The sequence below is a fragment of the Pelophylax lessonae genome (assembly GCF_965119305.1).
Source record: "Pelophylax lessonae genome assembly, chromosome: 12".
NCBI lineage: Eukaryota > Metazoa > Chordata > Amphibia > Anura > Ranidae > Pelophylax > Pelophylax lessonae.
The window spans coordinates 191,512,583-191,537,659 of NC_138779.1; the positions used below are offsets into that span (position 1 = coordinate 191,512,583).

At 44.9% G+C, this 25,077-nt stretch overlaps 1 protein-coding gene across 1 annotated transcript in view; it reads left to right on the top strand.

Moving 5' to 3' along the window:
• The window catches only part of LOC309567715 (cornifelin homolog A-like), a 51,045-nt gene extending 31,112 nt beyond the window's left edge, over positions 1-19,933 (top strand). Inside the window, exons 2-4 of the mRNA XM_082273158.1 lie at positions 5,293-5,410; positions 6,851-6,987; positions 19,669-19,933. Coding sequence (XP_082129284.1) covers positions 5,293-5,410; positions 6,851-6,987; positions 19,669-19,758 — 345 coding nt within the window. The 3' untranslated portion in view covers positions 19,759-19,933. The remainder of the gene's footprint in view (positions 1-5,292; positions 5,411-6,850; positions 6,988-19,668) is intronic.
• Positions 19,934-25,077: the final 5,144 nt, after the last annotated feature.

The following is a 25,077-nucleotide window of genomic DNA, read 5'->3' on the forward strand; positions in this document are numbered from 1 at the left end:
TGTGTAGCATTGTTCCCCGCTCCTCCTGGCCTCTTCGGCAACAATCCAAAGCATTTTTCTTACCATCCATGAGTCAACTTATTTAATTGGAAAGCCCTTAAAATTTCATCCAGACCACTGAAAAATTAAACAAAAGTTCAGAGTCCCCTAACCTCGTTATTTGTACATTTTTGGACAATCCTTCGGACCTCTCTCCAGTATTGATCACGTTTGGGGCAGGACCAAAAGATGTGTAGCATTGTTCCCCGCTCCTCCTGGCTCCTTCAGCATTAATCCAAAGCATTTTTCTTACCATCCATGAGTCAACTTATTTAATTGGAAACCCCTAAATTTTCATCCAGACCACTGAAAAATCAAACAAAAGTCCAGAGTCCCCTAACCTCGTTATTTGTACATTTTTGGACCACCCTTCGGACCTCTCTCCAGTATTGATGACGTTTGGGGCAAGACCAAAAGATGTGTAGCATTGTTCCCTGCTCCTCCTGGCTCCTTCAGCAACAATCCAAAGCATTCTTCTTACCATCATTGAGTCAACTTACTTAGTTGGAAATCCCTTAAAATTTAATCCAGACCTGCCCTTTGACTGGATTTCCAGATGTGTTTAACAGTTTCCATTACAGTACACCATATACAATTTTCCAGAGCAAAAAAAAAAAATTCATTCAAGAAAAACATTCCTTTTACCTTTTTAAATAAACATCAATTTGAGGCCCCCACTAACCATTGAAATATCAAACAAAAGTTCAAGGTTGAAAATTTTCATACTAAATTCTACCGGTGTATTAGAATGATATAGAGCATTTATATGCACTGCAGAAATATCGCACATGTTCCCACATCGTATAGGTGTGATTATATATATATATATATATATATATATATATATATATATATATATATATACACACACACACACACTATATTATCAAAAGTATTGGGACGCCTCCCTTTACAGGCATATGAACTTCAATGCATTTTTTGGCCATTTTTTTTTGTATGCTAGTCGCAATTTGAAAATGGGGAAGTTACGTAAATTCTCGTACGACAGAATTAAAAAATCAGAAGTGATGTCATGTGTTGTAGTGTCTTTGTATTGTATTTTCGGACAACAATTGTGCTGATTAAACTCGTGCGATCTAGTATCATACGAGAAAAAATGTTGTGCTTGTTCGATCAGATAAAATCAGATGAACTGTCGTGATCGGCTCTCGAAAGCTCTGTACTAATAAACAGGTTTATCATTAGCGGTATTTTTTACTCCGATTTTCGGATTGTGTGTACAGACTATTAGTCCGTAGGGTTCAATATCAAAATATCAACCAAGCCGCTCTCTTTGGTCCTCCCAAGACCTCCTGCTCTCTAGCTCCCTTGTCACCTCCTCCCATGATTGCCTCCAGGATTTCTCCAGAGCTTCTCTCATCCTTTGGAACTCTGTACCCCAATCCGTCCGACAGTCCCCTAATCTATCCATCTTTAGACGGTCCCTGAAAATCCTTCTCTTTAACCACAGATTTACTGTGGTAGGCTGGCTTGGCTATGTGAAACGGTGTAGGTCTACGACGGTCGCGCGAGTGGTGCTACGGGGCAAGTGCACGCCACTAGGCAGCGGGGATGCCGATCCATAGGACTGTTGGCCGCGGTTGCCGCGGGGTACCCGCGATCGCTTCCTGCTGAGAGAGAAGGACGGTCGGCTGTTGTAAACACAGCTGACCGTTCTTCTCTCTGAAATTATCACAGAGCACCTGTAATCCTTCTGTATAGGATCACAGGTCTGTGTTCATTTCACAAGTCCCTCCCCCATACAGTTAGAAAACACTCCCCTAGGCTCACACTTAACCCTTTGATCACCACTGTGTTGACCCCTTCCCTGCCAGTGTCATTATTACAGTAACCCCAAACTGTTCCCACAAAGTTAGGAGCATAAAATTGTCCAAAATGTCTTGGTATGCTGATGTCCTAAGAGTTCCCGTCACTGGAACTAAGGGGCCAAGCCCAACTCCTGAAAAACAACCCCACACCATAATCTCCCCTCCACCAAATGCTTTGTGCACTGGTCCAAATCATTTGGTGGAGGGGGGATTGTGGTGTGGGGTTGTTTTTCAGGGGTTGGGATTGGCCCCTTAGTTCCAGTGAAGGGAATTCTTAGGACATCAGCATACCAAGACATTTTGGACAATTTTATGCTCCCAACTTTGTGGGAACAGTTTGGAGAGGGCCCCTTCCTGTTCCAACATGACTGCACACCAGTGCACAAAGCAAGGTCCATAAATACATGGATGAGTGAGATTGGGGTGGAGGAACTTGACTGGCCTGCACAGAGTCCTGACCTCAACCTGATAGAACACCTTTGGGATGAATTTGGCAGAGACTGCAAGCCAGGCCTTCTAGACCAACATCAGATGTTGGATGAGTCAGTCAAGATCCTCCACCCTAAACTCACTCATCCACCGTGAATATATTATACTCGAATTTTAGGATTTGAAGCAATTTTATTGATAAATTAAAAATCTGAACCTCTGGATTTGCCACCGCTGATTACTTGTGAATGCCATTAGGATGAAAGAAAAAAAGTTTCCACATTGTTCTAATTTATCTTCAATCAGCATTTTACAATCAGGGAAAAGGTCGCCCTGTAAATCCTGAAATTGTCAGTTTCCTGGTAGGGGTCAGATATTTGCTATCTTTAGAGTGTTTTCCAGGGAAACATGATATTGCTGTGATGGGGATAGTAGCTCACAGGGTCAGTGACATCTGCTGTCCAGATTGGTGGGAGTTTAATATAAAGAATTCATTACAAACAAAATGGTAGTAAAAATGACTTAAAGCAAAACTCTTGCTAAAAATGACAAGGTAAAAATGAATGGCTAATTAAAAGAGAAAGCAATAAAACAGTGGTTCTCAAATCCGGTCCTCGGGACCCACCAACAGGCCAGGTTTGCAAGATAACTAAATTACATCACAGGTGATCTCATTTGCTTCTCAGTGATTGCAGTATTCTAGTCTGCATCCCCCAAGGTAATACTTAAAATCTGGCCTGTTAGTGGGTCCCGAGGACCGGATTTGAGAACCACTGCAATAAAACCAGCTTTTGCTGCAATGTTCACTTTTAATGTAGAGATTTCATCCGCAGTACATTTTTCAGCCACTAGATGTCCTCAGTCTAATAGCCAGCATCATTCAACTCACTTCATCTGACCCCAGGTCCCAAAAAAGTGGTACGGTATGGTTCGGAATTAACCGTACCATACCACAAACAGTACCTCAGCTCACCAGTACCTCAACAGTGTAGCTCTACCCTGTTGGTACGGTACTAATGTGCTTGGTACCCCAACGAATGGGTCCCAAAAAAGTGGTACGGTACGGTTCGGAATTAACCGTACCGTACCACCAACAGTACCTCAGCTCACCAGTACCTCAACAGTGTAGCTCAACCCTGTTGGTACAGTACTAATGTGCTTGGTACCCCAACGAAAAGGTCCCAAAAAAGTGGTACGGTATGGTTCGGAATTAACCGTACCATACCACCAACAGTACCTCAGCTCACCAGTACCTCAACAGTGTAGCTCCACCCTGTTGGTACTGTACTATTGTGTTTGGTACCCCAACGAAAGGGTACCAAAAAAGTGGTACGGTACGGTTCGGAATTAACCGTACCATACCACCAACAGTACCTCAGCTCACCAGTACCTCAACAGTGTAGCTTCACCCTGTTGGTACTGTACTAATGGGCTTGGTACCCCAACGAAAGGGTCCCAAAAAAGTGGTACGGTATGGTTCGGAATTAACCGTACCATACCACAAACAGTACCTCAGCTCACCAGTACCTCAACAGTGTAGCTCTACCCTGTTGGTACGGTACTAATGTGCTTGGTACCCCAACGAATGGGTCCCAAAAAAGTGGTACGGTACGGTTCGGAATTAACCGTACCGTACCACCAACAGTACCTCAGCTCACCAGTACCTCAACAGTGTAGCTCAACCCTGTTGGTACAGTACTAATGTGCTTGGTACCCCAACGAAAAGGTCCCAAAAAAGTGGTACGGTATGGTTCGGAATTAACCGTACCATACCACCAACAGTACCTCAGCTCACCAGTACCTCAACAGTGTAGCTCCACCCTGTTGGTACTGTACTATTGTGTTTGGTACCCCAACGAAAGGGTACCAAAAAAGTGGTACGGTACGGTTCGGAATTAACCGTACCATACCACCAACAGTACCTCAGCTCACCAGTACCTCAACAGTGTAGCTTCACCCTGTTGGTACTGTACTAATGGGCTTGGTACCCCAACGAAAGGGTCCCAAAAAAGTGGTACGGTATGGTTCGGAATTAGGGTACCATTCACAACTTTTGACAATGGAAACGGCAAAAATTGCGTACCGTACCGAACCGAACTGTACCACTCATTGGAAACAAGGCTTTAGATACACTTGTATGACTCCAAAGTTGCGCCGACTTGGGAGTGAAACTTAGATGCAACTTTGACGCAACTTTGGATGGGTGAAACTTGGATACGACTTTGGCTTTGACCAGTTTTAATGGACAACTGTTGCACACAAGTTGCATTGTATAACATTCAGGTAAAACATTCATGCAACTTCTGAGGGTTAACATTGAAGTCTATGGCCCTCACATTGAATGAAAGTCGGACCAAGGTAGTGCATGAACTACTTTGAAGTTGCTGCAACTTTAAGTTGCGCATTTATGAATGGGTATCATTGGAAAACATGGGGAATGACATGTCATGCAACTCTGATGTCCAAAGTTGCATAACAAGTTGCACAAGTATGAAAGGGGCCTAAAGAATACCCAAGACCTGGGAGACCACTGGTTTTCAGCATGAGGTCCAGAAATTGACAGCAAATTTCAGACTTCCCAATGTCTCAGAATTGTGATGCTGGGCTTCAAGGTTGTCCTCCATGAGACCAAAGATAATTGATTCTTGATTGAACTGCAAACCAGCACACATCTGCAGCACCTTTATGGATGCTCTGGGAATACCGGGTGTTGAGCCATGTGAATATGCAGGCTAAAATTTTCAAACCCCAACCCCGATATTTCTTAAAGGGGGTCGGGGAAAGGGATGACGCGCAGCACAAATGTGTTTTTCCATGCAGCAGTATATGTGAGGGTTACATATGTAAAAAGATGAAATGAGGCACAGAAGATAAAGTTGGAGGACTTTAACTCAGTTGAAGTATTTCCTGGATTGCATTTGATTTTTACTGATTAGCTTGATTTGATCGAATTGGTGCTGCTGCTTGAACATTCCATTCCCTGGTTTGTTTGCAGGTTACAATGACTTACCCAGTGAGCACCCAGCCTCAGATGGTGCAGCTAATCAGCACTACATCGGCTACCAGCAGCTGGAATTCTGATGTCTTTGATTGCTTTGATGACTTTGGAGTCTGTAAGTATTAATTCAATTGTATTTAATATTAAACAGATTTTAGTAATGTTATTTTTCGGACCTTTTACATTTTTAAACCTGATGTTTTAAATCTGTCTTAACTATTTTTAGTACTTATATAAATACAGGTGCATCTCCAAAAAGTTGAATATCATCAAAAAATTAATTTATTTCAATAATTAAATTCAAAAAATGAAACTCATATATTACCCCCCCCCCCCCCAAGTATATATTTTTACTGCGGGGCGGCGGCTCCTGTGCACGGAATCAGGTACATGATTCTGCACCTCCAGGTCTGGGGAGCTGGGGACCCGCTCCCGCTGTGATTGGACACAGCAGGAGCCAATCAGCAGGTCTGGCAGACCCAATGTCTGCCGGGAACCGCCAATCATTCCCAAGAGAAACAAGGCAGATCGCTGTTCTGTGACAAGGGAAGACAGAGATCCTGTGTTTCTGCTAAGCAGGAACACAGGTCTCTGTCTTCCCACAGTTAAAGCACCCCCACAAACAGTTAGCAAGCACTCCCTAGGAACACATTTAAGCCTTACACCTTACACCAGAGCCCCCACCCTTACATTATTGTACTCACTCAGAGGAAGGGCTGAGACTTCAGTCAGAGACAGGAGATGGATAATGAGCTCACTAATCCAAGATAGAGGTTCAAACTTCGGCATCTTTCATGCAGGATGTATCTGCGGCGGCCGGGCTTCAAATTTCTCATCCACATCCCCTTACACAGCACTGAGAGAGGCACAGCGTTGCCAGGGATTGGAGTGTGTGTGGGGCAGAGACAGGGAGAGAGGGCTGGAAGGAGGAAGAGCAGATCAGTCCTCTCTCCTCTCCAGTCCATGCAGAGGGGAACTGTCAGTGCTGGGTCTGGGCAGTGTGAGAGAGACACTCTCAGCTCAGAGCCCTGCTGCCAGCAACCCTGCCTGGGAGCCACAGTCCAGGCTGAATATTGTGTCTGGGTATCAGGCTGTCTGAAATCCGGCACATGATTCAAAACCCGGACTGTCCAGGTAGATCCTGGACAGGTGGCAACTCTAATTTAGCACCAGGGCTGGGGTTGGGATATTCGAAGAGATTCCTCAACCAAAACAAAAAATATCAACATGTACAAGGTATATCTTCCAATCACTACTGCAGGCAAACTCAGTAAAGCAAGGACTTAGGCCCCTTTCACACTGTTGAGGTACACCAAAACCACAGGGGATAATAGAAGTCACTGGAAAAACGCAGCTAACCCGCACCAAAACCACAAGTACACTGCGTTGCACCGGATGGGCGGTCGAACCCCACCACATCAGTGTGAAAGGGGCCTTGGGGGTAGATTCCTGCTAAACTCTATATTCCAAGATGTATCAGTTGAGGCTAGACTTTTTCCATTTGGGTTTATTCCAGCTATCCTTAACTCTGCTTGTGTTCTCTTATCTCTCTTAGGTTTATGTGGAACATTCTTCCCCTTATGCTTAGCTTGTAGAGTGGCCTCAGATTACGGCGAATGCTGCTGCTTGCCAGTGGTTGGTGGTGCCGTGCTTGCCATGCGCACAGGAATCAGGGAACGGCACCGCATCCCGGTAAGAATTTTGTTATTTCAGAACTTTCGGCAGATTTTTGTAACTGGAACCCGTTTTAGATTTCACTTTCAAGACCCTTTATTCCAAACAGTGGCGGGACAAGTTAATTTAGAGCCCCAGGCGAACATGCCAAATTGCGCCCCCCCCCCCCAATATGTGTGAGCATTATATGTCAACAAAAATCCCCCCCCCCCACCCCCCCAAAAAAAAATGAATACTAATCTGCATGCTTACCCCTTAAGCATAAATTGCCCCTCTACCCACTACAAATCCGCCCCCCCCCTGAAATCCCATTTCCAGCACAAATCTTTGCCCCCCCAACCTCCTCATCCCAAATCCTCGAATTTCCCATATGCCCCTAGCACAAATCCACTCCGCTGAAAAAATTCCCCTCTCCTAGTACAAATCCCCCCCTCCCAGCACAAATTATTTCCAATCCCCCAATCTAGCACAAATCTCCCCCAAATTTCCCTTCCTAGCACAAATCCCTCTCAATCATCCCTGCTAGAACAAATCCCCCCTCCAAAAAAAATAAAAAATCCCCACAGATCCTCCCCCTCTCCCCCCTCCCATCACAAATTCTCCCCTATCCTCCATTCTAGCACAAATCCTTCCCAAACTTCCCTTCCTACCACAAATCCCCTCAATCATCCCTGCTAGAACAAATCCCCCCCTCCAAAAAAAATAAAAAATCCCACAGATCCTCCCCCTCTCCCCCCTCCCATCACAAATTCTCCCCTAGCCTCCATTCTAGCACAAATTCCTCCCAAATTTCCCTTCCTACCACAAATCCCCTCAATCATCCCTGCTAGAACAAATCCCCCCCTCCAAAAAAAAAAAAAAATCCCACAGATCCTCCCCCTCTCCCCCCTCCCATCACAAATTCTCCCCTAGCCTCCATTCTAGCACAAATTCCTCCCAAATTTCCCTTCCTACCACAAATCCCCTCAATCATCCCTGCTAGAACAAATCCCCTCCTCCAAAAAAAATAAAAAATACCACAGATCCTCCCCCTCTCCCCCCTCCCATCACAAATTCTCCCCTATCCTCCATTCTAGCACAAATCCTTCCCAAACTTCCCTTCCTACCACAAATCCCCTCAATCATCCCTGCTAGAACAAATCCCCCCCTCCAAAAAAAAATAAAAAATCCCACAGATCCTCCCCCTCCCATCACAAATTCTCCCCTATCCTCCATTCTAGCACAAATCCTTCCCAGACTTCCCTTCCTACCACAAATCCCCTCAATCATCCCTGCTAGAACAAATCCCCCCCTCCAAAAAAAAATAAAAAATCCCACAGATTCTCCCCCTCTCCCCCCTCCCATCACAAATTCTCCCCTAGCCTCCATTCTAGCACAAATTCCTCCCAAATTTCCCTTCCTACCACAAATCCCCTCAATCATCCCTGATAGAACAAATCCCCCCCCCAAAAAAAATAAAAAATCCCACAGATCCTCCCCCTCTCCCCCCTCCCATCACAAATTCTCCCCTAGCCTCCATTCTAGCACAAATTCCTCCCAAATTTCCCTTCCTACCACAAATCCCCTCAATCATCCCTGCTAGAACAAATCCCCCCCCCCACCACCACCACCACCACCCTATTACCTTTTCTAGCACAACCCCCCCCCCCCCATTTCCCCTCCTAGCACAAATCTTCTTCCCCCTTTCCCCCAGAACAATTCTTATCCTCTGCCCCCCCCCCCCAGATTCCCCCTCCCAACACAAATCCCCTCCCCCCAATCTCCTTGTGGTGCCCCCTCCACCCCACATGATATGACAGTGCCTGGGGCAGCTGTCCCTCCAGCCCACCCCTTGTCCAGGCCCTGATTCCAAGTATCAGTAATTACTGTCGTCTTCAGTCTATTCAAATCTGTGCAGTATTTTTCAGCTTCTGAAGATGATGTATTTGTTTTATAAGGGTATCAGTGTCAGTTTAAATCATTTTATTAAGACTCAGATAGTCAAGACCTTAGTTCCACTTTAAAGAATATGTAAAGCCAACACTTGATATTCCTGATATGTGGCTGCTGTGTATGAGAAAGTATCCTGTTCTCTTTGTATTGCTTCCTTTATGTGAAATCCTTTATGTGTTTCTGCAAGTCCCTCTGCTTTCCTAATAAAAACTGGTCACGCTAAGCATGAGAGCACAGCATGGCCAGTTATCTAGCTGTGCTCAGCCTGCTGTCCTCCAATGTTGAGACTTTTCCAGAACTCCCCCACCGCACAGCCATTCACTGGAAAGACTGAAGCTGCCGCTTCTTCTTCTCCAGCTTTGAGCTCCTTATGCAGCTAAGAACAGAGATTATGTGATCACTTATAAAAGGGGAAAAAGCTAATTATAATGCTATACATACAGTGTATATATATACAGTACAGGACTATATTCAGTACAGTATATATACAGTACAGTACTATATTGTCAAAAGTATTGGGACGCCTGCCTTTACATGCACATGAACTTAGTCCTTAGGGTTCAATATTGAGTTGGCCCACCCTTTGCAGCTATAACAGCTTCAACTCTTCTGGGAAGGCTGTCCACAAGGTTTAGGAGTGTCTATGGGAGTGTTTGACCATTCTTCCAGAAGCGCATTTGTGAGATCGGGCACTGATGTTGGACGAAAAGGCCTGGCTCGCAGTCTCCGCTCTAATTCATCCCAAAGGTGTTCTATCAGGTTGAGGTCAGGACTCTGTGCAGACCAGTCAAGTTCCTCCACCCCAAACTCACTCATTCGTGTCTTTATGGACCTTGCTTTGTGCACTGGTCCAAATCATTTAGTGGAGGGGGATTATAGTGTGGAGTTGTATTTCAGGGGTTGGGTTGGCCCGTTAGTTCTAGTGAAGGGAACTCTTAAGGCGTCAGCATTCCAAGATATTTTGGAAGATTTCATGCTCCCTTTGAGGGAACAGTTTGTGAAACGCCCCTTCCTGTTCCAACATGACTGCGCACCAGTACACAAAGCAAGGTCCATCAAGAAAGGGATGAGCGAGTTTGGGGTGGAGGAACTTGACTGGCCTGCACAGAGTCCTGACCTCAACCCGATAAAACACCTTTGGGATGAATAAAGAGTGCAGACTGCGAGCCAGGCCTTCTCGCCTAACATCAGTGCCTGACCTCACAAATACGCTTCTGGAAGAATGGTCAAACATTCCCATAGACACTCCTAAACCTTGTGGACAGCCTTCCTAGAAGCAAGGTATATATAGAACCCAGAAGAGTTGAAGCTGTTATAGCTGCAAAGGGTGGGCCAACTCAATATTGAACCCTACAGACTAAGACTGGGATGCCATTAAAGTGTACAGGCATGCGTCCCAATACTTTTGTTTATACAGTGTATATACACTGTAGATATGTATATATATATGTGTGTGTGTCTGTGCATATATATAAGTATATATGTGTGTTTATATGCAGTACCTCACAAAAGTGAGTACACCCCTCACATTTTTGTAAATATTTTATTATATCTTTTCATGTGACAACGCTGAAGAAATGACACTTTGCTACAATGTAAAGTAGTGAGTGTACAGCTTGTATAACAGTGTAAATTTGCTGTCCTCTCAAAATAAATCAACACACAGCCATTAATGTCTAAATCGCTGGCAACAAAAGTGAGTACACCCCTAATTTAAAATGTCTAAATTGGGCCCACAATGTCAATATTTTGTGTGGCCACCATTATTTTCTAGCACTGCCTTAACCCTCTTGGGCAGGGAGTTCACCAGAGCTTCACAGGTTGCCACTGGAGTCCTCTTCCACTTCTCCATGATGACATCACGGAGCTGGTGGATGTTAGAGACCTTGCGCTCCTCCGCCTTACGTTTGAGGATTCCCCACAGATGCTCAATAGGGTTTAGATCTGGAGAAATGCTTGGCCAGTTCATCACCTTTACCCTCAGCTTCTTTAGCAAGGCAGTGGTCATCTTGGAGGTGTGTTTGGGGTCGTTATCATGTTGGAACGCTGCCCTGCAGCCCAGTCTCTGAAGGGAGGGGATCATGCTCTGCTTCAGTATGTCACAGTACATGTTGGCATTCATGGTTCCCTCAATGAACTGTAGCTCCCCAGTGCCGGCAGCACTCATGCAGCCCCAGACCATGACACTCCCACCACCATGCTTGACTGTACGCAAGACACACTTGTCTTTGTACCCCTCACCTGGTTGTCACCACACACGCTTGACACCATCTGAACCAAATAAGTTTATCTTGGTCTCATCAGACCACAGGACATGGTTCCAGTAATCCATGTCCTTAGTCTGCTTGTTTTCAGCAAACTGTTTGCGGGCTTTCTTGTGCGTCATCTTTAGAAGAGACTTCCTTCTGGGGCGACAGCCATGCAGACCAATTTGATGCAGCGTGCGGCTTATGGTCTGAGCACTGACAGGCTGACCCCCACCCCTTCAACCTCTGCAGCAATGCTGGCAGCACTCATACATCTATTTCCCAAAGACAACCTCTGGATATGACGCTGAGCACATGCAATCAACTTCTTTGATCGACCAAGGCCTGTTCTGAGTGGAACCTGTCCTGATAAACCGCTGTAGGGTCTTGGCCACCGTACTGCAGCTCAGTTTCAGGGTCTTGGCAGTCTTCCTATAGCTTAGGCCATCTTTATGTAGAGCATAATGTATGTATGAGATCCTCAGAGAGTTCTTTGCCATGAGGTGTCATGTTGAGCTTCCAGTGACCAGTATGAGAGAGGGCGAGTGAGAGCGATAACACCAAATTTAACACACCCTAGACTTTGTAACACTAACGAGTCATATGACACCGAGGAGGGAAAATGGCTAATTGGGCCCAATTTGGATATTTTCACTTAGGGGTGTACTCACTTTTGTTGTCAGCGGTTTAGACATTAATGGCTGTGTGTTGAGTTATTTTGAGGGGGCAGCAAATTTACACTGTTATACAAGCTGTGCACTCACTACTTTACATTGTAGCAAAGTGTCATTTCTTCAGTGTTGTCACACGAAAAGATATAATAAATTATTTACAAAAATGTGAGGGGTGTACTCACTTTGTGAGATACTGTTTATATATATATATATATATATATATATATATATATATATATATATATATATATATATATATATACATACATACTGTATATATATATATATATATATATATATTTATATATATATATATATATATATAGATATATATATATATAGATATATAAACAGTATCTCCCAAAAGTGAGTACACCCCTCACATTTTTGTAAATATTTTATTATATCTTTTCATGTGACAGCACTGAAGAATGATCCATTCCAAAATCCAATGCTAAACGCAAACAAAGCAACAAAAAGTATTTTCAAATGATCTTTGTCAAGAGCAGTCACCACCCTGCCTGTCAATAAATCTCTTATTACCTGTGGTCATTGCATGAGCAAAAGGTTAATTGTCTATCCCAGGCTCCAGTCCCTGTTATGCCCAGTACACACGATCCGAAAATCAGGCGACGTTCCATCCGTTATTTTTTGTATTCTAGCAGCTCTCCATAATATTCGCTTAACCACTTAAGCCCCGGAAGATTTTACCCCCATTCCGACCAGGGGGTATTTTGCGATTCGGCACTGCGTGACTTTAACGGACAATTGCGCGGTCGTGCGACGCTGTACCTAAACGAATTTGGCGTCCTTTTTTTCCCACAAACAGAGCTTTCTTTTGGTGGTATTTGATCACCTGTGCGATTTTTTGATCACGCGCTATAAACAAAAAAAGAGCGTCAATTTTGCAAAAATAGCAATATTTTTCACATTTTTTTATATGAAATTCCCCCCAAAAAAAATTTAAAAATCAAAATTTTTTTACTTTTTCAGCCAATTTGTTTTATGCTACCTATGTTTGGTAAAAAAAATCGCAAAAAGCGTATTTTGATTGGTTTGCGCAAAAGTTATCGCGTTTACTAACAAAGGGAAAGATTTCTGTCATTTTTGTTGTTTTTTTTTTTAACGTGTAATGGCGGCGATCTGCGATTTTTTTTGCGGTACTGCGACATTGGGGCGGACAGATCGGACCCTTGACTGACATTTTGACACTTTTGGGGTTACCAGTGACATTTCTACAGTAATCAGTGCTATATATATGCACTGTTACTGTAAAAATACACTGGTAGTGAAGGGGTTAACTTTATTTGGGAGGGAGGGGCTGTGTGTATCCCTAGGGGCGTGCTTTCTACTGTGATTGGCTGGGGCTTGAGCTGTATGGACACTGATCAACAGATCTACATACTAGATCCGAGTGATCAGTATCCTAACAGCAAGGAGAATGACAGGTGGCTTGTTTACACAAGCTGCCTGACATTCTCCCTCTCCCCCGCCGATCGCCGAGTGACCGGCGGACACACGCGCGGGGGGGTCCGTGACCACGCGGGAGCGGGAGCGCGCCTCGGGGGGCGCGCGCTCGCTCCCTAGACCCTCACAAGCTAGTGACGTAGCCCTACGTCACTTTGCCTGTGAGGGGCTGACTGCCGACGTAGATCGGCGTTAGGCAGTCGGCAAGTGGTTAAAGGGAGAGGTTACTCACGATACGAATTTTCTCGGACGATAATTCTTAGCTTCCGGTATGCGTAACCACGCTGTAGCGTGTGAGGGGAAATTATGTCTACTGCTCATGCGCTGTCTACTGCTCACCATTTTTTTCGGACGAACAACATACTGATAATACGATTATCGTACGATGTGTTATAATACGATCAAAATTTTTATGCTTGCACGACCGGATAATATCGGGCGAACTGTCGTGATCGCCTCTCGTAAGCTGTGTACTAACGATCCGATTATCGTCCGATCCTTTCACAAGCGTTAATTTTCGTCCGATTTTCGGATCGTGTGTACGGGCCATTAGTCCCTGCACTAGGGCTCACACCGGCTCCTAATGTGTAGATAGCACAGAGTATCTACTATATTGTTTGTTTGGCACAGCTACGCAGGGTTGATTTAATCATGCTAGAGGGTTGATTTATTCTATTTGTCTGGGTTCTTCTGTTTTGTCTGGCAGTTAGGGTGTCTACATAATAGGAAAGAAAGTGGAAGAGGTAAACTTAATTAAATATACCCAATCGAATGCCCAAAGACTTGACAATCCTTTGGTCAGATCTTTATGGTTGGGTGCAGGGCCGGCCTTAGGTGTTCAGGCACCCTGTGCGAGCTAATCCTGTGGCGCCCCCCCGCGCGCGCATTTTCTTGCACCTTTTTTATGATCACTAATAACTTAGCCCCCTTACATCAGAGACCCCCCACACAGAGCCCCCTTTACATCAGAGACCCCACACAGAGGCCCCTTTACATCAGAGACCCCCACACAAAGCCCCCCTTAATTTAGAGGCCCCCTACATCAGAGAGCCCCCCTACACACAGAGCCCCCCCTCACTTCAGAGACCCCTCCACACAAAGCCCCCCTCACATCAGAGACCCCACACACACATCAGAGACCCCCCCACACAGAGACCCCCTCACATCAGAGACCCCCACACAAAGCCCCCCTCACATCAGAGACCCCACACACACATCAGAGACCCCCACATCAGAGAGCCCCTTACATCAGACCCCCCCCCCCGTGGAGCCCCCCACATCACAGACCCCCCACACAAAGCCCCCCTTACATCACAGACCCCCCACACAAAGCCCCCCTTACATCACAGACCCCCCACACAAAGCCCCCTTACATCAGAGCCCCCCCTCCACACAGAGCCCCCCACATCAGAGAGCCCCCCCTTACATCACAGACCCCCCACACAAAGCCCCCTTACATCAGAGCCCCCCTCCACACAGAGCCCCCCACATCAGAGAGCCCCCCCTTACATCACAGACCCCCCTTACATCAGACCCCCCCATGGAGCCCCTCACATCAGAGAGCCTCCCCTTACATCACAGACCCCCCTTACATCAGAGAGCCCCCCCTTACATCACAGACCCCCCTTACATCAGACCCCCCCTTACATCACAGACCCCCCCCCCATGGAGCCCCCCACATCAGAGAGCCCCCCCCTTACATCAGACCCCCCCATGGAGCCCCCACATCAGAGAGCCCCTCCTTACATCACAGACCCCCCCTCACACAGAGCTCCCCACAAAAAGCCCCCCCTTACATTTTTTTTAAAGGAGAGAGTCCTCCTCACCCGTCCCATCCCCGGGAGTGTGGGCGGGGCGGGACGAGGAGAAGGGGCGGGGCGAGGAGGAGCTGACGATCTCTCCTCTGGCATCAGTGCAGGGAGGGAGGAGAGATCGTCAGCGTGAAGGATCGGAGCGGAGTCTGAGCTGTGTGTGATACACAGCTCGCCTCACTGCTGCATCAGTACGGGTGATCGAGGCACAGCCGCACAGCGGGAGGTAAGCGGCGGTCGCGGCCTGTGTTAACCCTGTCCAGGCTGCGATCGCCGCTCACCTCCCGCTGTGCGACCTGAATCACCTGATCTGCGAGCTGTGATGGCCGCACGGCGCCCTTGTTGCCCATGGCGCCCTGTGTGGCCGCACGGCTCGCACACCCCAAAGGCCGGCCCTGGTTGGGTGTCTAAAGAACATGGCATTGCATAGCAGGTTGGAGGGTTGACTGGATTTGTTGGACTGCATTCCTTTGTCCAGCTGGTCTCTGCATGCCTCTGTGACAATTCCGAATAACCCAATATTTTTGGGGAAATTTAAAAAAGTGTATATTTCCCTAGAAAGTAATTCAAGTGAATGGAGCTTCACTTGCCTAGATGAATGTTCTGCTCTTTCAGTAAATCAAAAACAGTTGACCAACTGATTGACAACAGTACACCCACTTTTTGGCTAATATAAAGACTGATAACGTGAATTGTTTTCCATTTCATAAGTATGTAGACATAGTGGTACCTTTATTTTCTTCTCCACCAATCATATCTCAATAGCTGTTAAAAATAAACCTTTACATTCCTCAAGAATGAAAACATAGTGGTAGCAACAAGATCTTTCAAACACAGTACTTTTTTCTCCCAAAAGGGAAGCCTAACCCCTAACTAAACTAACTAAAGAGGTACACTGTATTGTCAAAAGTATTGGGATGCCTGCCTTTACATGCACATGAACTTTAATGGCATCCCAGTCTTAGTCTGTAGGGTTTAATATTGAGTTGCCCCAATCTTTTCAGCTATAACAGCTTCAACTCTTCTGGGAAGGCTGTCCACAAGGTTTAGGAGTGTCTATGGGAATGTTTGACCATTCTTCCAGAAGCGCATTTGCGAGGTCAGGCACTGATGTTGGAGAAGGCCTGGCTAGCAGTCTGCACTCTTAATTCATCCCAAAGGTGTTATATTTATATATTTCGGGTTGAGGTCAGGACTCAATACAGGCCAGTCGAGTTAAGGCCCGTACACACGATAAGAAAATCTGAAGGGAAAATTCGTCCGACGACCGATCTGCCGATTTTCAGATTGTTAGTATGGTGCTATCGACAGCCAACTCCGACTTTTCGGCTGACAAAATCCTGATGTGCAGGCTATAAAATTTTTGTTGTCCATAAAACAACGTCCGATTTTCATCTCATTAGTACAGATTTAGACGGAAAAAAATCTTAAGAGCAAGACTAGGCATGCTCAAAGATGAAATAACACATACAAAGCAATCCAACACATGACATCACTTCTGAAGTAGAATTCTGTCGTACGGGAAAATTCGTATGAAAATAACCTCTTCACTTTCCACATCAGACTAGCATGCCACAAAAAACGGACGACAGATCGTTCGATAATCTGATCGTGTGTACGGGGCTTTACTCCACCCCAAACTCGCTCATCCATGTCTTTATGGACCTTGATTTGTGCACTGGTGCGCAGTCATGTTGGAACAGGAAGGGGCCATCCCCAAACTGTTCCCACAAAGTTAGGAGCATAAAATTGTCCAAAATGTCTTAGTATGCTGATGTCCTAAGAGTTCCCTTCACTGGAACTAAGGGGCCAAGCCCAACCCCTGAAAAACAACCCCACACCATAATCCCCCTCCACCAAATGATTTGGACCAGTGCACAAAGCAAGGTCCATAATAGACATGGATGAGCGAGTTTGGGGTGGAGGAACTTGACTGGCCTCAACCCGATAGAACACCTTTGGGATGAATTAGAGCGGAGACGGCGAGCCAGGCCTTCTAGTCCAACATCAGTGCCTGACCTCAAAAACGCGCTTCTGGAAGAATGATCAAACATTCCCATAGACACACTCCTAAACTTTGTGAACAGCCTTCCCAGAAGAGTTGAAGCTGTTATAGCTGCAAAGGGTGGGCCAACTCAATTTTGAACCTTGGGACTAAGACTGGGAAATCATTAAAATTCATGTGTGTGTAAAGGCAGACTTCCCAATAGTTTTGACAATATAGTGTATGTGCAACCCCCTAAGGACCCCAGCGCTGCAATAGTGGCTTCCCATAGTGGCCCAATATCTGGATGCAAAGACAAGACAAAGAGTTTATGTATAGACAGTAGCCATTGTAACTGCATTAACAGCCATTTGCCGTTATAACTAGGGTTGTAATGCTATGGAAAAGCATTCAGGAAAATGACCCTGTGCTCTCTCCAGTCCTGTTTTTAATTAGTCCTCTGTCATTGGAGCCTTGTTTTTCTTCTTGTTATTACATTCTCCCTTTGAAGCCGTCTTCAGAGGGACCTAGAAAAAATGTTGCCCTAGGGCCTCAAATTCTTGGTTTCCTCAATATGAATTCCAGACCACTCTCACTTTACTTCCCTTCATAGAGAAGTAGGATTAAGTGTTAACCAAGCTCCTTGCAGCAGGGTTTTACTTTGCTGTTCATACTTGTAATTGGTGTTCTTCTTTGTGGTGTAATCTGTAGAAAATGTGGTTACGTCTGTTAATGAGTGATAATACTGTGTGGAACCTTTCCAAAGATATGCTCCATCAACCCATGGAGAACACTTGATGCTACATATTTAGTTTCATGTGTTCAAAAGGGAACTCCGGGCAAACAACTTGCAGCACTGGGGTCCATAATTTGAATCCCATTCAGAACATCTGCATGGAGTTTGCATGTTCTCCCTATGCTTGTGTGGGTTTCTTCTGGGTACTCTGGTTTCCCCTCACACTCCAAAAGATCTGCTGAAAGGTTAATTGGCTCCAATCTAAGCTGACCCTAGTTAATTTGAGATAGGAATCTAAAGCCGGCCATAGATGAAGCAATTTTCCCCCATCAAGACTTCCCCCCATAAACACAGTTCGTCTTGATGGGGGAATCGCTCCCACACTCCAAAAGACCTGCTGGAAGGTTTATTGGTTCCTATCTAAATTGGCCCTAGTGTATGAATGCATGTGAAATAGGAACCTTAAGCTGGCCATAGACGGAGCAATTTTCTTTCCCGCAACCACATTTACAGGAAAGAAAATTCCCCCATCAACACAGTCAGTTTTGTTGGGGAGTCCCTCCCACGGAGCCATTGTGTTCTCCCGGCAGGGGAAGCCATCCCTGCTGGGAGAACACAATGACTATAATAGCCGCTAGCAATAATCGTATGTAAGATCCAACAGGTTGGTTGTACTCAAGTTGATTGATCGATCAACTTGGGTATATTCAGCCTGCCCTTACGCGGTTCGACTCTTGGCCGTTCCCTGATGAGCCGGCCAAGAATCGAACCGTCTATGGCCGGCTTTGGATTGTAAGCTCCTTGAGTGCAGAGACTTATGAGAAAGTCAAGTTGCCAGCACTATTTATGTAAATAATAGATATGTTTTTATTAATTAACTCTGAGATTTCAGTTCAGTGCACAGGAAGTAACATGGGACAACATGGTGCACCTTGGAACTTATTATACAATCCTCGGGTCCCAGCAGCCAGTAGCAGAAACACTAATTTGTAAAGAGATCGTAATGAATTTGGTCTCCATCAATATCATGTAACATGTTCCCAGTCTCTAACAATGTCCAACAGCATGGGTGTCCAACCTTTTGGCTTCTCTGGGCCACATTGAGTGCCGCATATAAAATATATACTATAGTTAAGGTATATAAGTAATAAAACGCCGCCATGCTCTTCCCGCGCTGCCTCGATTCCCCCCCTCCGCACTAATTTAACACAACTAGAGCATGACCATTGAAATGGAATTGGTATACAGAGGTTTACTTCTTCTGAGGGATATTAAAGGGACACTTTAACTACCATGACCACTTCAGTGATTTGCCCATCCAATGCAGCCTAAACAGTGCATGCCCATTCAATGCAGCCTGATCAATGCCCATCCAATGCAGCCTGATCAGTGCCCATCCAATGCAGCCTGATCAGTGCCCATCCAATGCAGCCTGATCAGTGCCCATCCAATGCAGCCTCACCAGTGCATGCCCATCCAATGCAGCCTCACCAGTGCGTGCCCATCCAATGCAGTTGCAGCCTCTGCCTACAGTTGGTTGGAAGCCAATGTGGCCTTGCCCCCGACTCAACTTCCTCCCCAGAAAAAAAGAAAATTGTCAGGGGGCAGTGGGCCGCATTGGCTGCCCTTCTGGGCTGCATGCGGACCTCGGGCCGCAGGTTGGACATGCCTGTCCTACAGCATGTCTGTAGCCATACCAGCCTTCACCAGTCTCTGATCATCCACCAGTATCTCAGCAGTCCTTCATAATCTTGGGGATTTAATGGGCTGCAGTTGAGGCCCCCTATAACTGGTGAATTGACAATCGCTGATTTGGACAGTCTTTCTAATTTCTCTTTTTGCATTCCAGGGCACGATCTGTAATGACTGTGTGTGTCTCACCTTCTGCGGACCTTGCGCGGTGTGTCAGATGTCACGTGAGCTGAAGGCCAGGAAATGAGAGGCCCTTCAAGACAAGCTGGAGACAGGATGAATGTATATACATAGTTCTGCTTAGCTTTTGTTTATGTGATGTAGTGCATGAGGTTATGAAGCAAATTAGCGCACCCTCCCCCAACCACATAGTATGCTTCCTTTTCGGGAGCCCCCCTTGTTTTAACTGTACGGCCCCTGGTGTTTTCCTCTCTAAGCCAACTTTTGCATGCTTTTCGCAAAATATTAATTGCATAATGTTACACAGAACTGAAAAAGACCAAATGGTCCATCAAGTCTACACCTTTTTTTATTTTCTACTTTTTTAATTTTAGTATCTGAGTAAAGATCTGTTTGTCCCAAGCATGTTTACATTCACTCATTGTTGATGGACTCACTACCTCTAATGGAATTTCCAGCATCTACTATAATTTTGGTAAAAATTACTCTCTTAGGTAAAAGTTATATACTGTATATTCTGCTTATTGAGAGGCTAGAGCAGGGGGTCTTCAAACTATGGCCCTCCAGTTGTTTGGGAACTACAATTCCCATCATGCCTAGTCATGTCTGTGAATGTCAAAGTTTTTCAATGCCTCATGGGACGTGTAGTTCCGCAACAGCTGGAGGGCCGTAGTTTGAGGATCCCTGGTAGAGGAAGAAAGAGAGGTCCCCATGGCTCAACAGGGTTCTTATCTCTAAACGATACCATATGTATTCGGTCACATCCAGCTTTTAAAGACAGGAAAAAACTGCACTGAAGACCAATCCTTGGGTTTTGGAGTAAGCCATTATAGAGGAGCTACAGGGGGTTATTTACTAAAACTGGAGAGTGCATAATCTAGTACAGCTGTGCATTGGTAGCCAATCAGCTTCCAGTTTTTTTTTGCCAAAGTTAATTGAACAGGCTGAAGTTAGAAGCTGATTGGCTACAATGCATAGCTTCACCAGATTAGGAATGCTCCAGTTTTAGCAAATCAACCCCAGTCTCCTATCGAAAAGTGTGATAAAAGCATCCCTGCGATTCTTGTGACTTACAGCATCTATTCTGGATATTCCTAAACCCATCCTCATATTATGTCCCTCTAAAATCTTTCATTAAATATCTCCTCTGGGTATTCTGTCAGCGGCCATTGCAGATATGAGCATGTGAAGCCCACCCTTATGTGCACCTCCTGGTCTCGCGCATGTGCAGTCATGACACGGCCTGGCACACATTGTTAATAGCAGGATGCCTGAAGACTCCTAGGATCGATGATGCCAGTATTCTAGGAGTCCAAGGGATGTCATAATTGCTAAGGTGGGACAGGACCTGCTGCGAAAAAAAAAATGGTACTTTCCAATAATAAAAAAATGATAATATCCATTTATTCATGCACTAAGGATGAGCATTATGATAGGGATAACTTTACAAAATGGATGAAGATCCGCTTTAATGTAAAGATGTATATACCCCGGGCATCTGCATCTCCATTGTCCCAATCATGCATTCAGTGGGTGCCACTCAGGAGATCAGATCTGTGGAAGCCGTTGGGAGACAAACTGTCTCTTGTAAACACAAAAGCCAGACTTCTGTGTTTACAAGTAATAGTGGTGAGCAGGGAGCAGAGGACCTGAGCCAGAGGTAGTGGAACTGAGCTCCACCAAGTTCCAGCTGAAAAAAAATCCCTGGCTGTAGATATAGTAATTATCAGTAGGGGTTCCCTGAGCCTGGGAAGTTATTTTAAGGGTTCCTGACATCACACTCTGCTTCTCTACCAATCAGAGTATGCTTTGCCATCATTAGGAGAATGCAAAGCGTTCTCTGAATGGCACCCATACCGAGCGGACCAATGTAACTATGTCCAAGCTGATCCAATGCAACTATGTAAAAAAGATTCTGGAATGGCCTCTGGAATTTTTCTTTAGGTTGGAAACGCATTGGTCAATACCATAACATTGTATTTCAAATAAAACTAAAGTTCATAAGTTCTTAGTTTACAATAAAGAGCAACCGCACCTTACTCATCCCAGTGGGACCAGTGCACGGGGAAGGGAATTGAGTGACAACCCCTGAATCTTTGAACCTTTGATCTGACACTTGAAAGTCCCATGGAGAAGTTGATGACCTGCAGTTTTCATCTTAATCCTTTTCTCCTCTAGTTCTCAGTCACAGTAATCTGTAGGTCAACACCTATGGGGAAAGGATTCAGGAGGGGGGATTGAGGAGGGGATCCCAGATGTTTCTCGCATCAAGTAGATTGGTGGTCTTGGCCATACAGATGAGTCATTTGTACAATGTACTCTCCTTCTTGTGTAGTCAAGCCAATTTTGGTAGTTTAACGTAGAATTGCCCTTAAAAAAAAAGATATTGTACTAGGGCTTAGCACAGCTCTTTTTTTTAATTAAAGCCTTCTTAGATATTGAGCTTGATGTTGGTGGCCTGACAGAAGTAAGTCTTTAGATTACCCACAATGCTCAGACCAGAGAGTAAAAAACCTATTATGTAGAGGAATGTGATTATAATGTACTGTATCCCCCTACCTCTTTTGTATTTCACTTTTTAAAGCAGCTGATATTTTTGTATTATTTTCAGAAAGTTGCATGTTTTTTAAATTTTATATTTTATGATAAAGCATAAGAATAAACAAGGCATTTATACTCAGTGTGGTCTGTGATGATTCATTTTTGGATATATATTATATGCTTTTTTTCTGGTTTAGCATGCAAGCTTACATTAAAAACAAGTATTTATGAACTTTGTCAACTGACATGTTATCATTGTACAGTGGGTATAGAACAGAATCACATTTTGTTGCCTTGCAGTTTGAAATGAAGACAAAGGGCTCTTTCACACGGTCCGCTCCGTAGGCGGATCCGTGTTGCTCAGCGCGGATCGATCCGCGATCCCCGCTGAGCCGAGCGGATGACAGCTCCGTCTCCGCTTGCAGAGCAGAGAGGTAGGTGTCTCAGCCCCCGCTGCTCTCTATGGGGGATCGGATGAGAGCGGACCGCTTGTCCGATCTCATCAGATCCGCTCCGCTCCGATTACTGAACGGATGGAAAAATAGGGTTTCCATCCGACCAGATTTCAAGCACAGGATCGGATGCGGATGGCAGCGGGTGTCAGCGGAGGTGTCTCCGCTGACACCCGCTGCCCCATAGAGCTGCATGGAGGATCCAATCAGATCCGTCTAAAAAAACTGACAGGCGGATCTGATCGGATCGCCCGTGTGAAAGAGCCCAAACACAGTTTTTGTTTTATCCAGCTGTTTTTACTTATACCATCTAAATGAAAGATATTACACCAACATATCAGAAAAATAAATAAATAAAAAACGCAATCACTGAGTTGGAAAAAGGATCACCATCCTGTATATCAGTATTTTGTTGAACCACTTTTTGCTTTAACCACTTTACCACCGGAGGATTTTGCTGTCTTACGTCTGGGCCACTTTTTGCGATTCGGCACTGTGCGACTTTAACTGACAATTGCGCGGTCATGCAACGCCGTACCCAACTGAAATGTACGTCCTTTTTTCCCCACAAACAGAGCTTTCTTTTGGTGGTATTTGATCACCTGTGCGATTTTTACTTTTTGCGCTATAAACAAAAAAAAAGCGACAATTTTGAAAAAAATAACAATATTTTTCACATTTTTTTTTTATGAAATTCCCCCAAAAAATGTAAAAATCAAATTTTTTTATAATTTATGCCCAATTTGTTTTCTGCTACATATTTTCGCAATAAGCGTATTTTGATTGGTTTGCGCAAAAGTTATTGCGTTTACTAACTAAGGGAAAGATTTCTGTCATTTTTGGTGTTTTTTTTTTAACGAGTAATGGCGGCGATCTGCGATTTTTTTTTGCGGGACTGCGACATTGCGGGGGACAGATCGGACCCTTGACTGACATTTTTGACACTTTTGGGGGTACCAGTGACATTTCTACAGTAATCAGTGCTATAAACATGCACTGTTACTGTAAAAATGACACTGGCAGGGAAGGGGTTAATTTTTATTGGTGATCAAGGGGTTAATGTATGCCTGGTGCTTACTGACGTGTGTGGGGGGAGGGGACTATGTGACACAGGGACAGATCGCAGGTTCAGCTATGCTGAACCCTGCAATCTGACCCTGCCTGTCACTTAGTAGATCCGCCCGCTTTGTTTACACAAGCGGGCGGATCTCCACACTCAATTCCCAGATGATCAGGGAAGAGCAGCAGCGATCGCCGCCACTCCTCCCCTGGCCCGACTCCCGCTGTGACTGAATACAGTGGGAGAGAGCCTCCGGCGCCGCCGAGAGAGGGGAATGTCTGGCGATGTAGGTCTACGTCGCCAGACGTTATCGAGCCACTTTGCCGCAGTAGAGCTCTAGTGAGCAGCGGTAAAGTGGTTAATTCCAGCCTTTAGTCTGTTGGGAGATGTCTCTACTAACTTTGCACATCTAGACTTTGCAATATTTGCCCACTCTTCTTTGCAGAACTGCAAAGTTTAGTTAAATTTGATGGTGAGCATTTGTGGACTGCAGTCTTCAAGTCGTTCCACAGATTTTCAATGGGGTTTAAGTCTGACCTCTCACTAGGCCATGCAAGGACATTCACCTTTTTCTCCTTCAACCACTGTGTGGTCATTTTTGCTGTGTGCTTTGGGTCATTGTCATGTTGGATGGTAAATCTTCTTCCCATTGACAATTTTCTTGCAGAGGGCAGTAGATTTTCCTCAAGAATTTGAAAGTATTTTGACACACCCATTTACCTTCTATCCTGACAAGTGCTCCAGTCCCTGCTGCAGAGAAACCATAACAGGTTATTACCACCTCCATGCGTGTTATTTGGATATTGAGCTGTATTGGATTTCCACCAGACATATCGTTTGGTGTTGAGGCCAAATAAATAAATTTTAGTCTCACCTGACCATAACACCTTTTTCCATGTGGCCTCAGAATCTTCAAGGTGCAATTAAGGTGGTCAGATGAGACTAAAATTGAAATATTTGGCCTCAACAAGTAACGCTTAATCCAATACAGTTTACCATCCAAATAACACCATGTGTTCGCATAACTTAGTCAGAGCTCAGACCTAAACCCCATTGATAATCTGTGGAATGATTTAAAGACCTGTTTAAGAATTAAAAAAGTATATTGCAATTGGTGTCAATAAGAAAAGGTTATGCATTACAGATCAGGAAGGAAAGGTTATACTGAATGGGTTCACCATTTGTTATAACACAGTGGTTAACAATCAAACAACTGCAAGTAGTAGTATCATACTAAATAACTGAGATAAATAACAGACTGCAAACACTTGTACCTCTTTTTTTATCCTACACAGCCTTACTAAGGTGAGTACATATAGGTGTTTGCCACAGT